Below are 16,667 nucleotides of genomic sequence, written 5' to 3'. Positions count from 1 at the left end.
TTGTTGACACAAAAGACAACTCTATACATGAACATCATCAGATGGTCAGTACCGAAAACAGATTGATTATATTCTTTGCTGCTGAAGATGGAGAAGCTGTATACAGTAAACAAAAACAAGACGTGAAGCTAACTATGGCTTAGATCATGAACTCCTTATTGCCAAATTCAGACTTAAATTGAAGAAAGTAGGGAAAACCACTAGACCATTCAGGTATGACCTAAATCAAATCCCTTATGATTATACAGTGGAAGTGAGAAATAGATTCAAGGGATTACATCTGATAGACAGAGTGCCTGAAAAAGTATGGGCGGAGGTTCCTGACATCCTACAGGAGGCAGTAATCAAAACCATCCCAAAGAAGAAGGAATACAAAAGGGCAAAAGTTTTCTGAGGAGGCCTTAAAAATAACTGTGAAAAGAAGAGAAGTGAAAGGCAAAGAAGAAAAGGAACGATATACCCATTTGAGTGCAGAGTTCCATAGAACAGCAAGGAGAGATAAGAAAGACTTCATCAGTGATCAATGCAAAGATATAGAGGAAAACAGTAGAATAGGAAAGACTAGAGATCTCTTCAAGATAATTAGAGATACCAAGGGAATATTTCATGCAAAGTGGGCACAATAATCCAAGTCTAGGCCCCAACCAGTAATGCTGAAGAAGCTGTAGTTGAACAGATAGAAATGGTATAGACCTAACAGAAGCAGAAGATACTAAGATGAGGTGCAAGAATACACAGAAGAACTGTACAAGAAAAATCTTTATGACCCAGATAACCACGATGTGTAATCATTCACCTAGAGCCAGACATCCTGGAATGCAAAGTCAAGTGGGCCTTAGGAAGCATCACTACAAACAAAGCTAGTGGAAGTGATGGAATTCCAGCTGAGCTATTTCAAAAACTAAAAGATGATGCTGTGAAAGTGCTGCACTCAATATGTCAGCAAATTTGGAAAACTCAGCAGTGGCCACAGGACTGGAAAAGGTCAGTTTTCATTCCAATCCCAAAGAAAGGCAATGCCAAAGAATGTTCAAACTACTGCACAATTGCACTCATCTCACACGTTAGTAAAGTAATGCTCAAAATCCTCCAAGCCAGGCTTCAACAGTGCTTGAACCATGAACTTCCATATGTTCAAGCTGGATTTAGAAAAGGCAGAGGAACCAGAAATCAAATTGGCAACATCCACTGGATCATCGAAAAAGCAAGAGAGTTCCAGAAAAACATCTACTTTATTGACTACACCAAAGCTTTTGACTGTGTGGATCACAACAAGCTGTGGAAAATTCTTTAAGAGATGGAAATACTAGACCACCTTACCTGCCTCCTGAGAAATCTGTATGCAGGTCAAGAAGCAATAGCTAGGACTGGACATGGAATAACAGACTGGTTCCAAATTGGGAAAGGAGTACATCAAGGCTGTATATTGTCACCCTGCTTATTTAACTTATATGCAGAGTACATCATGAGAAACACGGGGCTGGAGGAAGCACAAGCTGGAATCAAGATTAATGGGAGAAATAATCAGCAACCTCAGATATGCAGATGACACCACCCTTATGGCGGAAAGTGCAGAAGAACTAAAGAGCCTCTTGATGAAAGTGAAAGAGGAGAGTGAAAAAATTGGCTTAAAGCTCAAGATTCAGAAAACTAAGATCATGGCATCTAGTCCCATCACTTCATGGGAAATAGATGGAGAAACAGTGGAAACAGTGAGAGACTTGATCTTGTGGGCTCCAAAATCACTGCAGATGGTGACTGCAGCCATAAAATTAAAAGACGCTTACTCCTTGGAAGAAAAGTTATGACCAACCTAGACAGCATATTGAAAAGCAGAGATATTACTTTGCCAACAAAGGTCCGTCTAGTCAAGGCTATGGTTTTTCCAGTGGTCATGTATGGATGTGAGAGTTGGCCTGTGAAGAAAGCTGAGCGCCGAAGAACTGATGCTTTTGAACTGTGGTGTTGGAGAAGACTCTTGACAGTCCCTTGGACTGCAAGGAGATCCAACCAGTCCATCCTAAAGAAAATCAGTCTTGGGTGTTCATTGAAAGGACTGATGTTGAAGCTGAAACTCCAATACTTTGGCCACTTGATATGATGAACTGGCTCATTTGAAAAGACCCTGATGCTGGGAAAGATTGACAGAGGGAGGAGAAGAGGATGACAGAGCAGAAGATGGTTGGATGGCATCACTGACTCAAAGGACATGAGTTTGAGTCTTTTTTGTACAGTTCTTCTGTGTATTCTTGCCACTTCTTCTTAATATCTTCTGCATCTGTCAGGTCCATACCGTTTCTGTCCTTTATTGAGCCCATCTTTGCATGAAATGTTCCCTTGTTATCTCTGATTTTCTTGAAGAGAAATGTATATGAGTGCATAAAACTGTAGAGTTCTGATTTTTTACCCCTATTGGGTTGGGCTCCTTCATCATTATTAAAAAGTCTCTAGTAATGCTCGTTCAAATTGCTTTGTTTGAAATTATTATATCTACACAAACATTTTGGTTCATGTTTATAATGGTCTGTTTCTTCCTTCTACTTTTAACTTTTTTGTGACCCTTATATGTAAAATATATCTCTCATTTAAGCAACCTGTTTTTAAATACAGGTTCAGTCTTGGTCTTGTACTTAGACTATTTAGTTCATTTACTTTTAAAGTAGTTACTGATATATTTGATTTTATTTTTCCTTTTTCTTTTATTTCTATTTTTATCCTCTTGTCTTTTGTTGTTTGCTAGTTTTTTCAATTAATCAGTTCTTTCTTGTTATTTTATTTTTTCTTTGATTTCTTTTTTTATGTTTGTGTTTACTCTTATTTCAGTGGTTACCCTCAAGCAGGGGTAGGGATACTGTTGCTTGCAGGCTAAATCCAATCATCCTCCTGTTTTTATACATAAAATTTATTGAAACACAGCCACACTCATTTGCTTACATATTGTTATCATGCTTTAACACTACAGTGGCATAATTGAATAGTTGCATAGAGAGACTACATATATGTAAGGTTTGCAAAGGTTATAATATTTCCTATATGGCTGTTTAGAAAAAGTTTGCCTGTTTCTATCATAGTGCTGTGGTTCTTAAACTTGATCTTGTATCAGAATCTCCAGGAGAGTTTGTTAATCCAGAGTTTCTGATTCATTAGATTTGAGTTGGGGCCTCATAATTTGCATTTCTAACAAATTGCCAAATGATGGTCAGCTGCTTGCCTGAGACAACATTTTGAGTACCACTGCCTTAGAGGTTACAATCTTGGTAACCTCTCTCAAAGTTGCATCTTTGGCTTGCTGCTGCTGCTGCTAAGTCACTTCAGTCGTGTCCGACTCTGTGCGACCCCATAGACGGCAGCCCACCAGGTTCCCCCGTCCCTGGGATTCTCCAGGCAAGAACACTGGAGTGGGTTGCCATTTCCTTCTCCAGTGCATGAAAGTGAAAAGTGAAAGTGAAGTCGCTCAGTCGTGTCCGACTCTTAGCGACCCCATGGACTGCAGCCTACCAGGCTCCTCCGTCCATGGGATTTTCCAGGCAAGAGCACTGGCATTGGGGTGCCATCGCCTTCTCCGATCTTTGGCTTTACTGCAACCTAAAGTAAATCACTGTGTTTACTACTTCCACGTTAATACTGAAAGCTTTAGAACCCTTTAACTTTGCTCACCTCTTAGCACTATTTTATATCAGTCTTAGACAGGCAACAACTCAAATGTCTATCAACAGTAGAATGGATATTAATAACTCGTGGCACATTTCATGCACTAAAAAACTTGAAGCAATGAAAATTTGTCTTCCAAACATTTTATTGAGTGAAAAGAAACTAGGTACTAGAGTACGTATTATTCGATTCCTTTTGTATAAAAGTTCAAAAATGGGCAAAACTGACTAGACTAGTTAGCTTTGATAGACAATAACGACTTTAGGGCAATTCAGTGAGGGTGCTTAGAGAATATTGATAATGATCTACTAGTCTGGAGACTGGTTACACTAGCATATTCATTTTGTGAAAATTAATTGGGCTGCGTGCTTTAATTTATATACTTTTCTCTGCCTTGTTTTGATAAAAAGGGAAAAATTAATTTCCTAATAGTTTTAGAATGTTAAGAGTTAATTATTTTTAAGTGGTAGAAGTATTTACTCGTTTCAATTCTTGTGTGTGTGTAGGAACAGAGAGCGCTGTTTCCATGGGAACTTCTGGCTGCTCAATGTTTTAGTACCTCTCGCTCTGTAGATTTGTGTGTATACCCTGTCCTTCTTAGCTGCAGTTTTTAAAAATAGGGTGGTGGTCCCCCCCCCTCAAAAAAAAGAAGATTTATTTGAGATTATATTAATGTTTTTTAACAGAGCAGTCTCCATAGATATAATTGATCCAGACTGGCTGCCAATAGAATACTGCTAAAATATGTATATATTTTTTAACTAAAAGATATGTTTTTCCTGCAAGTTGTACTGTTTAAGAAAAACACTTGCTGAAGTGTAAGGTGGTTTGTATTAGGGTATCTATTTGATTCTTTTTTTCCCAGTAAATAAAACAGTCTTAACACTTGTCTGGTATTTTTTTTAATACATTGAGTAGTTGGACTTGCAGTGGTTTGTAGGGATGATTCTGTTTTACCTGATTTGGGTGTTTGCGTAGGTAGGCGATGCAGACTGAAAGGAAGAGATTCTGGCATATTGATCTGAAGCCTCTGGTAAAGCTGCTTCTCTGCCTCGCCCATCTTGTTTGTCGTGGTTGGTTTGTGCAGGGTCCTAGAGAAAACCATCTTCTCAGACGAGTAAAATGCATGCGTCTTGTGATTTGGAGGGTGGGTTGGGGGTGGGAGGGTTCATTTTATACGAGGAGGTTATACTAGTGTAGTTATTCATAAATAGTCCAAAAGGAGCTTTGCAGAATATTTTTGAATCGTTGATGAGAACAAATTGTTCAGTTTGGTTTCTGTGGCCTAAAGAAACAGCAAATTGTAAGATTACAGAGTTAATTATGCACAGTAACGAGCGCAGTGATGCTCCGTGTTTTACTGATGCAATAAGAAGCACTCCAGCAGAACAAACATTGAAGAAAAGGTTATTTTTTCTTTGTATAAATTTTCATGTGAATTAAAGAGAAGGAAACATATTTAGGTTTATAAACCTTTAATTTTGAACACCCTTGAAATTTTTGTTATAGACTTAAGGATTGCAGCTCCATGGAGAATTTTTTTAAATACATGGAGAATTTTTACCTTTCATCTGGCAGTAGCTGCCATAAGATGATGTCACCTTGTAGCTGATTGGCTGTTACAGCACCTAGGGCAGGGAAGAGAAAGAAAAATGCCGGCACAAACCTCAGTGGTGGTTCTGTGGTTGTTGCTGTCTATTTTTGATAGAATCTTTGATTAGTATCAAATCTATTGTATTTGGCCATGTGAACTATCCAGAGCATCCTAGGGTGAGGGAAATTAAGAGCTTTCAGAGGAATGAGGCGACTGATTTGCAAACGGATCTGTGATTGTAAGTTGCAGAATCTGGGTTTAAGAAATAAGGCAGGGTGTGCTGGAAGATGCACTATGGGAGGAGCTGGCAGAAAATGCTTGTATGAGTAGCAGAGAAATGAAAAATGCTTCTTACTACTCAGCGTTAATGTGTTTGGTTTTATGTTTTGACTTAATATAGCTAGGTAAGAACTAAGATAATATTGTAAACTGATTTTAAATTACACTGGATTATTTTATATAGTGTTAGTATATAAATGCTTATTCAGAGGAGCATTATTTTGTATTATCTATCTTAGAAAGTAATGACTTTATACATACCTTTTTTGATTTTTGAGTCTTATGGAAAATTGAGCAAAGCTTGGTTCTCTTAAAATACATTTTTCTAACACTTTGTGCAGATAAAAGCTTTGATGATGAAGAATCAGTGGATGGAAATAGGCCATCATCAGCTGCTTCGGCCTTCAAGGTTCCTGCACCTAAAACATCCGGAAATCCTGTCAACAGTGCAAGGAAGCCTGGTTCAGCAGGTGGCCCTAAGGTTGGAGGTAATGTAAATCCATTTCAAATCTGGTGTGCTTGCCTCATGCCCTTGATCTGGCCACACATACTTAGAACTTCAGAGGAATATGTTTATTCATGACTGCAGCAGGATTGCAGAGCCAGAGAATCTGTTGCAGCACTCAGAAGAATGTGCTGCCTTTCCGAAAACATTTAAAATATCGTATATTGATATTTCTGTCAGAACATATGTGAATTTGTGTTTTCTTGAGATTATTTATTTTTCAGATGCCATAAAAAGAGATTTAAGGGCGTGTTAGGGGTTTGGGTCTTTTTGTTTTCAAGGAGAAGGGTTTTTCAGAATTTGGCTATTTTCAGGTGCTTTAGTTGTTAAGGAAGTACTGATTCATATATTGTTCATATACATTTATCTAGGGCAGAAGTCTTAAATACTCTAACATTGGAGAAATGGTTAAAGATCCTGGGTATTGAATAATTTGTCACAATAGGAAATGGGTGGTGGTCAAGTAAAATTACCTCAAAAATGTTTTTTGGATTAAATAATAATAAATAGGAAAAACCAGGTTTTATGGCAGCTATACAATACATAGTATATTCTTTGATCATATTAAACTTTTTAGCATATTTTTTATCTTTGAATTTTTTATGAGTATTTTTTTATCCACTAATTAGAAAGCTGTATTTTTAAGGTGCTAGTTTTGCCAGGTTTTTACAGTAAAATGAATTCTATAAGAAAAACGATAAATATTTAATGCTAAAAAGACAGTAGTTTCTTTCTCTTTTTTTATTAATTAATTTATGTGTTATAATTTAGGAAAATAAATTTTTCCTTGTTTATGATAGCTAGTGGGAAAGTCATGGTCTTCAGGATTTTGTTTTTTCTCTTTTTGTCTACAGTTCTTTTATTAAAAACAAAAAGGAAAGAAAAATAAACTGTGTTTTGACCAGGTTCTATAAGTTGTGTTTTCTTGATCTTTCTATACAACCAAATGTTATTTTCTACGTCATAGGATATTCTAAACATAGTAAAACTATTATAAATATTTCATCTTTTAAATATCCTTAATACTAGCAAGAAAGATGGTATGGTATGGTATATACGTGTATATTTGCATGCATATAAATAATTTCTCGATATTTTGAGTAATTTATACTTTAGTATTTAATCATTTTCTTTTTGTTTTGCAATTTTAGGAGTATATTCTCATTCTGTAATCGTTATATCCTATTACATGATGTCTAGTATGGATTCTTATCTCTGGTATAAAGTTAATGACATTCTTGGTGGCTTACTTTTGTAACAAATGGCTACCTTCACTAATTACAAGGGGAATATGTTTTCTTTATTTTGACTTATAAGTTTCCAATCTGTGATATTATGATAATTATTTTATGAAATTGTCTTGACTTAAAATGGATTAATATTTAAAATGCACTGTGAACATATTTACCATTTTTGTGACTCTGAGCCAGTGGTTTATAATTAGCTGTGATTTTCATGTTTTCTTTTCTTTGATGAAAGTCACTTAATTCTGATGTTAATCAAATTGATAAAATCAGATTTCTTTTTAAAGAAGCAGAGACTTTCTTAACACCATACTCCCTTCTCTGATTTGTAATCCTACCAGATAGAGGAGTGTAGGTAGCTTTCAGGATTGTCATCATTAATCACTCGTACAGAGGATGCTGTCTGTTTTGGTGGTAGCCCTTTTGATAAAAACAAGGGATACACCTTCCTTTTTCCTTCATTCCTCTCTTCCTCCTCCTCATTATTTTGGCGATAGCATATTCATTCTGCGGTTTTTTGCTTGTTTGTTTCTTTTGTTTGCCATAGCTCATTTACGTTCCCTGCCCATTTTTCTATCTAAGAAAAAAAACTCTTAGCCAGAAGATACTGATATTGCTTCAGAAATTAATGCTATTCTTGGCTGTCAGTCCGTCTTTGAAAATACGACTTTCAACTTTTTTGTTCTTGGCAGAGGCTTACTGATTTTTAAATGAGTTGCAGATAGTTTTCTTAAGAGTTGTAGAATCTTTGAGTTAGAAGGGACATTGGGAGTCATATAGTTAAATTTACTATGTAGGTATAGCAGTCCCTTTCACAGTATTCCTGATACGTGGTTGATTATTCAGCATCTGATTAAGTATATATTCATGGATTAAATTTGGAACAAAAACCATCTGCAGTACCACTACACAAGACAAAATCAACTGTACTTTGTTCTAGTTATTTTTATAGTTACTTTTCCCATTATTTTTACACATACAGATATTTTCTTAGGAGGGCAGGATTGGCATCCTTCATTACATAGTTTTGTATACGTTTTTTCTTTACATTAATACTTAACCCTGACCATTTTCTCATTGTCTTAAATTACTAATTTAAAACTACTCATGGCTAAATAATATCTAGGCTTGCTTTCGTGTTTTCTGCTGTCGTATGCCATCAGTCTCATGTATATATTTCAGTACATCTCCTGCCATTTCTTGGAATAAATTTTTAAACTACTGAATCAAAAGGTACATTGATTGCTTATGCTCTTTCAGTTTGGCATAGTATCCTTCATAAAAGTTAGAAGCCATTGCAAATCTGGATAATTTAATTCTTGTTTTATATTGCTTAAAAATCTGCTCCTTGTAACTTACGCAGAGAAGGTGGATTATTTGTTAACATGATACTTTCAAATACTTGAGGGTTGTCCTGCCTCTGTTATAACTATTGCATTTTCCTGACTGTATATATTATTTCTCATAACTTTATATGGAATAATGGTGATTCAGTCCAAGCATTTTGTTTGCTGCTCCATGGTATGTAATAAATAGGCATGATTAGTTCCTAATTGAAAGGGTACAGTAGGTAGAGGTATATAATAGTGGTAAAAGCCAATCACAGTTCACTGTGTTTAACAAATTTCTTTTCAGGGAAGATTTCCAAAATAAAAATAAAGTGAGCTTCTTTAGAACCCTGATTGAATCTGCTTTGAAGCTTTGGAGTTTAATTTACTTCTACCAGAGATATATGTCGAGATTAAAGAGGTGTATGCTATTTTTAGCAAAATATCCTATCCAGTTAATTAAAGTCAGTAGGGACCTGTGTTTAATCTTTAGTGTTAGTTTTGTTTTGTTCTTTGGCTCGATGTGCCAACCTGTTCTCATACCTGGTTCTCTACACCAAGGAGAATTTTTTAAAAAGATTGTGGGTTGCTCCATATGAATATACCATTGCTATGAAAATCCATATTATGTGGATATCAAAAGTGTCTTTATGCTTTGCAAATTAGAATAAAGATAAATCGAATTCCCTTAAATAGTCCATTTTTCTGAATAACATCTGTGATTTCATAGTAGGAATTTAGATAAACACATTTTCACTTCTTTTGGCTTAATGGCTTCAATACAGTTGGTGAATGTACTTGATTATTTCAGATATTTACATTTTTATAGTATTTTAGTCAATAATTTTTTCCAAAAAAAACCTAGGGGCTGTTTTTATGTATGTTTTCATTTAAACCTTGAATTTAATAAAACTCAAGTTTTATTAAAACTCTGATTTAGGTACTTTATTATCTCAGTTTTACTGATAAGCAAACTATAGTTTGGTGAATTTAAGCAACTTGAACTGGTCATGCTTTTAATAAGTAGGTGAAACACAAAAAGCATTTTGTTATATTGCCACCAGTACTAAACTCACTAAACTTTAGATCCTAAAGTTCTGAGATTAAAATCTATAGGAATCATCACTATTTTCAACATCCACAAATCAGTCATTTTAAGTCTCAACTAGCGTGATTCCCAACAAAGTAGAATATTTGGAAATAAGCAAACTAGTAATTTTTCATTATAAATGGAAATGCTTTTTTTAGTGTTTTCCTCTTTACAATTGCCTTTTTAAAGCTTATCTTCTGAGTTATAATGTCCCTATTCCTGTACCAATTATTTTGGCTGCTATTCTTTTTTAAAAATAAAAATTGAGTTAGATGATGATATAATTGCTCTTATTTATAATTCATACCAGATTTTGAGGTTAGTGATTTGTCACCTGTCTTGCTTGTCTTACCTGTTTTATTAGTTATGTCCAAATATCTATTTCCCACAGATTATGCTAATCATTCCCGTTTATTCCTGTCATGCAAACAGCAAAGTTGTTTTCCCTTTTAAACAAAATCAAGATTATGAAAATTGGTATATAATTAATAAAACAAATCTCATAGAATTTGTTTAGTCTTGAAATCTGAATTTTTAATTTGTAAACCTTAGTTTCTTGTTTTTGAAATTATATAAAACCAAGAAACTTTCCAGTTTGTGTATTTTGTTTTGCTTGCTTTCTTCCTCTTTTCTTCCCCCTAATGACTGGGAATGAGACTACCCAGAAGATTTTAACCCTGAAGTTATCTTAAAAGGTGATACAACCCCAGTTCAGATGAAGAGACTCATAAGTAAATGATATATCCAAGACCAGTTAGTTACTAGCAGAGACGAGACAAGAGCCCAGTGTTTGGCCCACTGTTGAGGGCTTTTTGGATCATCTCTGGGTCATCTCCTCCCTCTTACTACATGAGATACATATTTCTTATTTTTATCCTATGTAGCAAAACACTATTACATTTGGAATTTAGGGATTGGTTCTGTCTTAAATTACTGTGAATCCCCTCTCATTTATTCATAAGAAGCCCTGGTGCTATCTCTCTTAACTTTGGTTTTGAGATAAATATGATTTGAATAATTAACTGATAAGTAGTTAAATATAAATCAGTAAGCTGCCTAATTACCTGGTATGTCTAAAAATATATGTGTTTTGCTACAGTTATTTTCTTTTACCTCAGTTTCGTCTTACCTGTTGTGCAAAACTTGAAAAAAATTTCATTGTGCAAAGTTTATTTTATGAAGCATTGAGAATATTTAAGAGAAGGGAGGAAATAGTATAAACAGGCAGACTATTTTGATTGAAATTAGTCGGCATATTGAAAACCCACTGTCTTCAGAGAGAAGTTATTGTTTTTGTCTGCATCTTTGTGTAGAGCCTGCTATGTGTAGAGCTTCACATTAGCCACTGAGCAGACCATCAGAATGCTCAAGGGAAAAGAAAGTGGAAAAGAAATGACAATATCTGTCCATGCTCATTGTCCCACCAACTAGTATTAGTGCTTGGTAGTGTTTTGGCCTTTCCATGCTTCATTTGCCTATACTTTTTGACTTGAGATTTTAAGTGTTAGAAAACTATGAGGGCTTCCCTGGTAGCTCAGAGGTTAAAGCATCTGCCTGCAATGTGGGAGACCTGGGTTCCATCCCTGGGTCGGGAAGATCCCCTGGAGAAGGAAATGGCAACCCACTCTAGTATTCTTGCCTGGAGAATCCCTTGGACGGAGGAGCCTGGTGGGCTACAGTCCACGGGGTTGCAAAGAGTCGGACATGACTGAGCGATATAGTGTCATATATAGGTAGGCAAATTGACTTCAAAGTTTGTCTCAGAAAAGAGTGAAATGTCATTAACATAGGTCACACATGGGAGGGACTTTTTCCTCTAGTTAGACTTGGTCCATATAAAGTAGAAATTTTTAATATTGATAGCTTATAATTCTAAGCTTATATTTATCACATTATACTATTGAATTGATAAACATTATTTCTATGATGACCATGTTGTACATTTAATTTTTTAATTAAAATTTTAAATTTCTTTTTTTAGAATTAATTTTTATTGGAGTATGGTTGCTCTACAATATTGTATTGATTTCTACTTACAGCAAAGTGACTCAGCCATATGTATATGTATATCTCCTCTCTTTTGGGTTTTCTTCCCATTTAGGTCACCACAGAATATTGAATAAATTTCCCTGTGCTCTACAGTAGGTTCTTAGTAGTTATCTATTTTATACACAGACATTTTCCCTTTTTAGAATCAGTTTCTGTGTTTCTTAGTAATGCAATGCATAGCTTGATTTTTTTTTTTTTTTTTTTTTTGACGTAAAAGGCATGTTGTTGTTGTTTGGTTGCCAGGTCATGTCCGACTCTTTGCCACCCCATGGAAGGTAGCCTGCTAGGCTCTTCTGTCCATGGAGTTTCCCAGGCAAGAGTACTGGAGTAGGTTGCATTTCCTTCTCTAGGGGATCTTCCCGACCCAGGGATTGAACCTGCATCTCCTGCATTAAAGGCAGATTCTTTATTGCTGAGCCACCTGGGATGCCCATGAAAGATATACTGACTGTTAATAAGTCTAACATTAGAAAAATGTTTAGAAAAAAAAGTTCATAGTATCTTGTCTCTAATCTCTTTGCCCTAAGTAGCCAGTATTATCTATGATATTCCTTCCATATCTTATTCCATGTTTATTTGTGTAGGTATATAGATTAGATTTTGCTCACATTAAACGTGCTCGTAAACACTTTGCAACTTGCTTTTTTTCCCGCCACAAAACATATTTTCGTTTTTTTAACATCAAGAATGGGAGCTATCACATTTTTTAAATAATGTCGAGTATTCCACATTGTTGATGTACCATGATTTAATAAATCATTTCAGTGTCAATGTCATTCAGGTTGTTTACAACTTAATGCCATTACTAAGAATGCAGGTCTCCATGTACTTATATATTTGGACCTTCTGGTGCTTCTAATCTATAGAATTTTTCTGTTTGTTGTTGTTCAGTGGCTAAGTCATGTCCGACCCTTTTGCGACCCCATGGACTGTAGCCTGCCAGTCTCTTCTGAAGAGAATACTCTAGGTTACCATTTCCTTCTCTAGAAGGAAATCTGTAGAATAGACTCCTTTAAATTAGGTTACTTGTGTTTCATTTTAATAAAGACATTATTTTACCTTCTCCAGCATTGAATAGAACAGCTTCATTAATTGTCATTTTGGTGAATGACATTTGGTGAATGTCATTTGGTACCTCTTTCTTTTAATTTGCATCCACCTGTCCAGCCAGGCAGCAATGAGCAAATATTCACTGAAAGCTTTTTCAGTGTGTTGCTACTTTTTTAATCTCTAGGAAATATCAGGGAACGGAACCAAGACCTGTCCTCCTAGAGTTGATATTCCAGTTAAATTTGGAATATTTGAATGTATTAATGGGAATTAGCATATTCTCTTGTATGAGTTATAATTTATTATTTTCTCATTTTTAAAAACTGGACTGTTTTATCTTCTCAACAGTTTGTTACAATTTTAAAAATATTAGGCCTTTTATGCTCTTATTATAAGTCACAAATATTTCCTCAGTCTCTCTTTTGTCTGTGGCATTTTTATATCAAAATTTTAAAATTTTGTTTTGGTAGGTAAAATATCTGTCCTTTTTTTTACTTCCAAATTTCCTATCTTGTATAAGGACGATTTTGACCAGTCCCAAAAGTTTATACAAATAGTCTAATTTATTCTAAAACATAAAATTATTTTATGCTTAGTTTGTTCAGTATATCTGAAATTCTTTTGTATAAGGTGACAATATATTCATTTTAATTTTCTCCTCAAGCATGGACAAGTTATTGTCTTTGCAATTAGATGAAACATTCTTTACTCCATTGACTTGAGATAACTACTAACTGTGGATTTTGATTCCTGTAGTTTCTTTCCTTTTTTCCTGATGTTAATCCATACTTACTGTAGCTTTTAGTGAGCTAGAATTTATGTAGCTTTTTTTTTAATGTAGCTTTTACTATGAAAAATTTTTAGCATATAGCAAAGTTGGCATACCGCAAATAATCATCACCCAGATTTAACAATTAGCATTTCGCCATATTTGTTTTAATCATCTCCATATAGATATATTCCCATGCATACTTTTTTCAAAACTTAACAGTTGGAAAGTAAATTGTCAACATCAGAACATTACAGCCGTAAGTATTTAATATGAAACTTCTAATTCTTAAAAATGTCTTCCTTATAACCATAATACCATTATCATATGCTGGAATATTTCATAGTAATTTGTATAAAACAATTCCCTTACCAATTTTTATACCACAACATTGACTTTTTTAAAAAAGAGTCTAAGCCAGTTGTCTTTTAAGATTTTCCCATAATGTGGATTTGTCTGATTTCTTTGTTGTGATATTTAACTTGTTCCTTTAAGCCCTTTTATTTTCTGTAAATTTATTCTTTTAAATTATACACCTTTTAAGCACTTCCATTGTATACTCAAATTTTCTCAAATATCCTAAGAATATTTTCAAAGAACAAGTGATTCTGTGGGGCCTGAAAGAAAAATATACAGTTTCTTAGTTCAGGAATGCCCTCTTCTGTTGGTATCGTGAAATGCAACTTCTTTTCTAATTAATACAAGGGGGTTTTCTATTATACTTCTGATTCTATGACACCTTCTTGTTTCAGGAGAACCCTTATCTTCTCTTCCTTTATCCACCAGGCTTTGAAGGGATACCCACCTCGTCTAGGTGCTACTTATCCCTGGTTCTACAAGGAACTGTAATTGATACCTGTGTGCTCCTCCGCCGGGATCCTCCTCTTCCATACAAATTCCTCAGAATTTTCTCTCCAGCAAGGGCTCTGTAGTTGACATTGCTGGTTTTAGGATGTTTATATTCCCCATTTATTTATAATGGGACAATTGAAGTTTGAAGAGAGAACGTGTATAACAAGTTATGTGCTCTGGGCAGTTTTGTTTTCCTTTTTGGTCTCTCTCTGCGTTTTGGAGTATTTCGTAGAACATTTGATTTGAAATTGGATGACTACCATTTTACCTTGCGAATCAGAATGTCTACTGTTAAGTTTTAAGATTGCTTTTTAAAAAAGTTTTAAAATTTCCTTTCAAGAGGAAATAACTTTTTTAAAATGGATAATCCGTTATCTCAGTCTTTTGTTGAATTTTAGGACATCATTATTGAATTACTTTCCCTGTTAACCTGAATCATTTCTTTGTCATCTTTCAATTTTTTATATACATTTGTGAATCTATTTTTGAGGTTTGTATTTTGTCTATCCCTGCACTAAAACCTAATTGTCATCTTCATGTTAGTTTTGTAAGTCTTGATTTCTGGTTGGGCAAGTACTTCTACCTTTTACTTATACGGGTTATTTCAACAGTTCTTGGCCCATTGGTCTTCCAAATAGATTTTAGAATCAGCGGGACAGTTTCCACAAAAAGTCCTGTTTGAGGCTTGCCAAACTACTACTATGGCAGTAGTTTGGGAGGACTGGACATCTTTATGATACTGAGATTTCCTGTCCATGAACACAGAGTATCTATCCACTAATTTTAGGGTTCTTTAATGTCTCATTAAAATTGAATCATTCTTCCCCTCAACATTTTTTTGTTGTTGTTCGGTTTGGTTTATTTCTAGATAGCTGAAAATGTTTTTCTTTTATAATAAAAACATAATATTTTGTTAAATTATAAAACTTTATTGAAAAAAATTTTAAAAGGCATGAATAAATGGACATGCTACATTCCTGGATAGGAAAACAATATTACAAAGATGTTAAGTTCTCCCCAGATTCATCAACAGAGCCAATGCATTTTCTTTTCTTTTAAATAGAGGTGTAATTGACATATAAGATTAGTTTTAGTTGTACCACATAATAATTCAAGATTTGTATATATTGCAAAATGATCACCATAATAAGTCGAGTTAACATCCTTTACCATACATAAGTGCAGATTGTTTTTTTCTTGTGATAAGAACTTTTGATATTTACTCTCTAAGCAACTTTTTTTTTTTTTAACTTAGTTTTATTTATTTATTTTGCTTTGCTTACTTGCAGCGTGTGGGGTCTAGTTCCCTGACTAGGGATCGAACCTGGGCCCCATGCATTGGGAGCTCAGAGTCTTAGCCACTAGACTACCAGGGAAGTCCCACAACTTTCAAATATGCAATATAATATTAACTGTAGTCAGCATACTGTACTTTGCATACCATGACTTAATTTATTTTATAATTGGAAGTTTGTATCTTTTTACTCCCTTCGCCTATTTCATCTACCCCTTGCCTCTGGCAACCACCAATCTGGTCTCTGTATCTGTGCTTTTTTTTTAGTTCACAAATGGCGAGATCATACTGTGTTTGTCACTCAGTGTAATTGCCCTCAAGGTTCCTTAGCATAGTATTTTTTAATTTAAAATTTCTAACTTTGTTGCTTGAAGCATGGAAATTAAATTAATTATATTTTGATTTTACAACTAGTCACCTAGATAAAGTTTAATTTTTAGATGATTTTACTATATATTGTTTTGAGCTTTTTATCTACCCCAGAGTTTGGCAAATTATAGCCAACAGCCAAATATGTCCTTGCTATCTGATTTAAGAAATAAAGGTTTATTGAAATATAGCCACACTCATTCATTTGTGAAGAGTTGAGTAATTGCACCACACTCCGTGAGGCCTAAAATATTTTTTATCTGGCCCTTTTCAGAAAAAAAGCCAACCTCTGATTTAGATAATCAGACCATCCTTAGGTAATGTTTTGTTTTCTTCATTTTCAGTGCATTGACTTTTTACACTTGTGTTCTTATTTAAAGATTAATCTTCCTAAGTACACAATTAGATTTACAATTCTTTCTTTTAAAACTTTGAGGATATTGATGTGTTCTCTGGCTCCCACTGTTGCTTTGGAGAAGTCTGTTCTGTTCTAGGTGTTCTCTTCTTTCTCTGGTGACTGATTCTTTGGTGTTCTGCAGTTACACCACAGAGTTCTAGGTGTGGGTTTCTTTTTCATTGTCTTGTTTGGGTTA

At 34.6% G+C, this 16,667-nt stretch overlaps 1 protein-coding gene across 17 annotated transcripts in view; it reads left to right on the top strand.

Moving 5' to 3' along the window:
- CLASP2 (cytoplasmic linker associated protein 2) overlaps nucleotides 1-16,667 on the top strand; it is a 180,761-nt gene that overhangs the window by 49,720 nt on the left and 114,374 nt on the right. For all 17 annotated transcript variants that reach the window (XM_055557784.1, XM_055557778.1, XM_055557781.1 and 14 more), the window contains one exon: nucleotides 5,866-6,012. In XM_055557784.1, coding sequence (XP_055413759.1) covers nucleotides 5,866-6,012 — 147 coding nt within the window. The remainder of the gene's footprint in view (nucleotides 1-5,865; nucleotides 6,013-16,667) is intronic.

Source organism: Bubalus kerabau, chromosome 20, assembly GCF_029407905.1.
Source record: "Bubalus kerabau isolate K-KA32 ecotype Philippines breed swamp buffalo chromosome 20, PCC_UOA_SB_1v2, whole genome shotgun sequence".
NCBI classification, from domain to species: Eukaryota; Metazoa; Chordata; class Mammalia; order Artiodactyla; family Bovidae; genus Bubalus; species Bubalus kerabau.
Note: the sequence above shows the minus strand (reverse complement) of the source record. Positions and strands in the feature narration are given on the sequence as shown.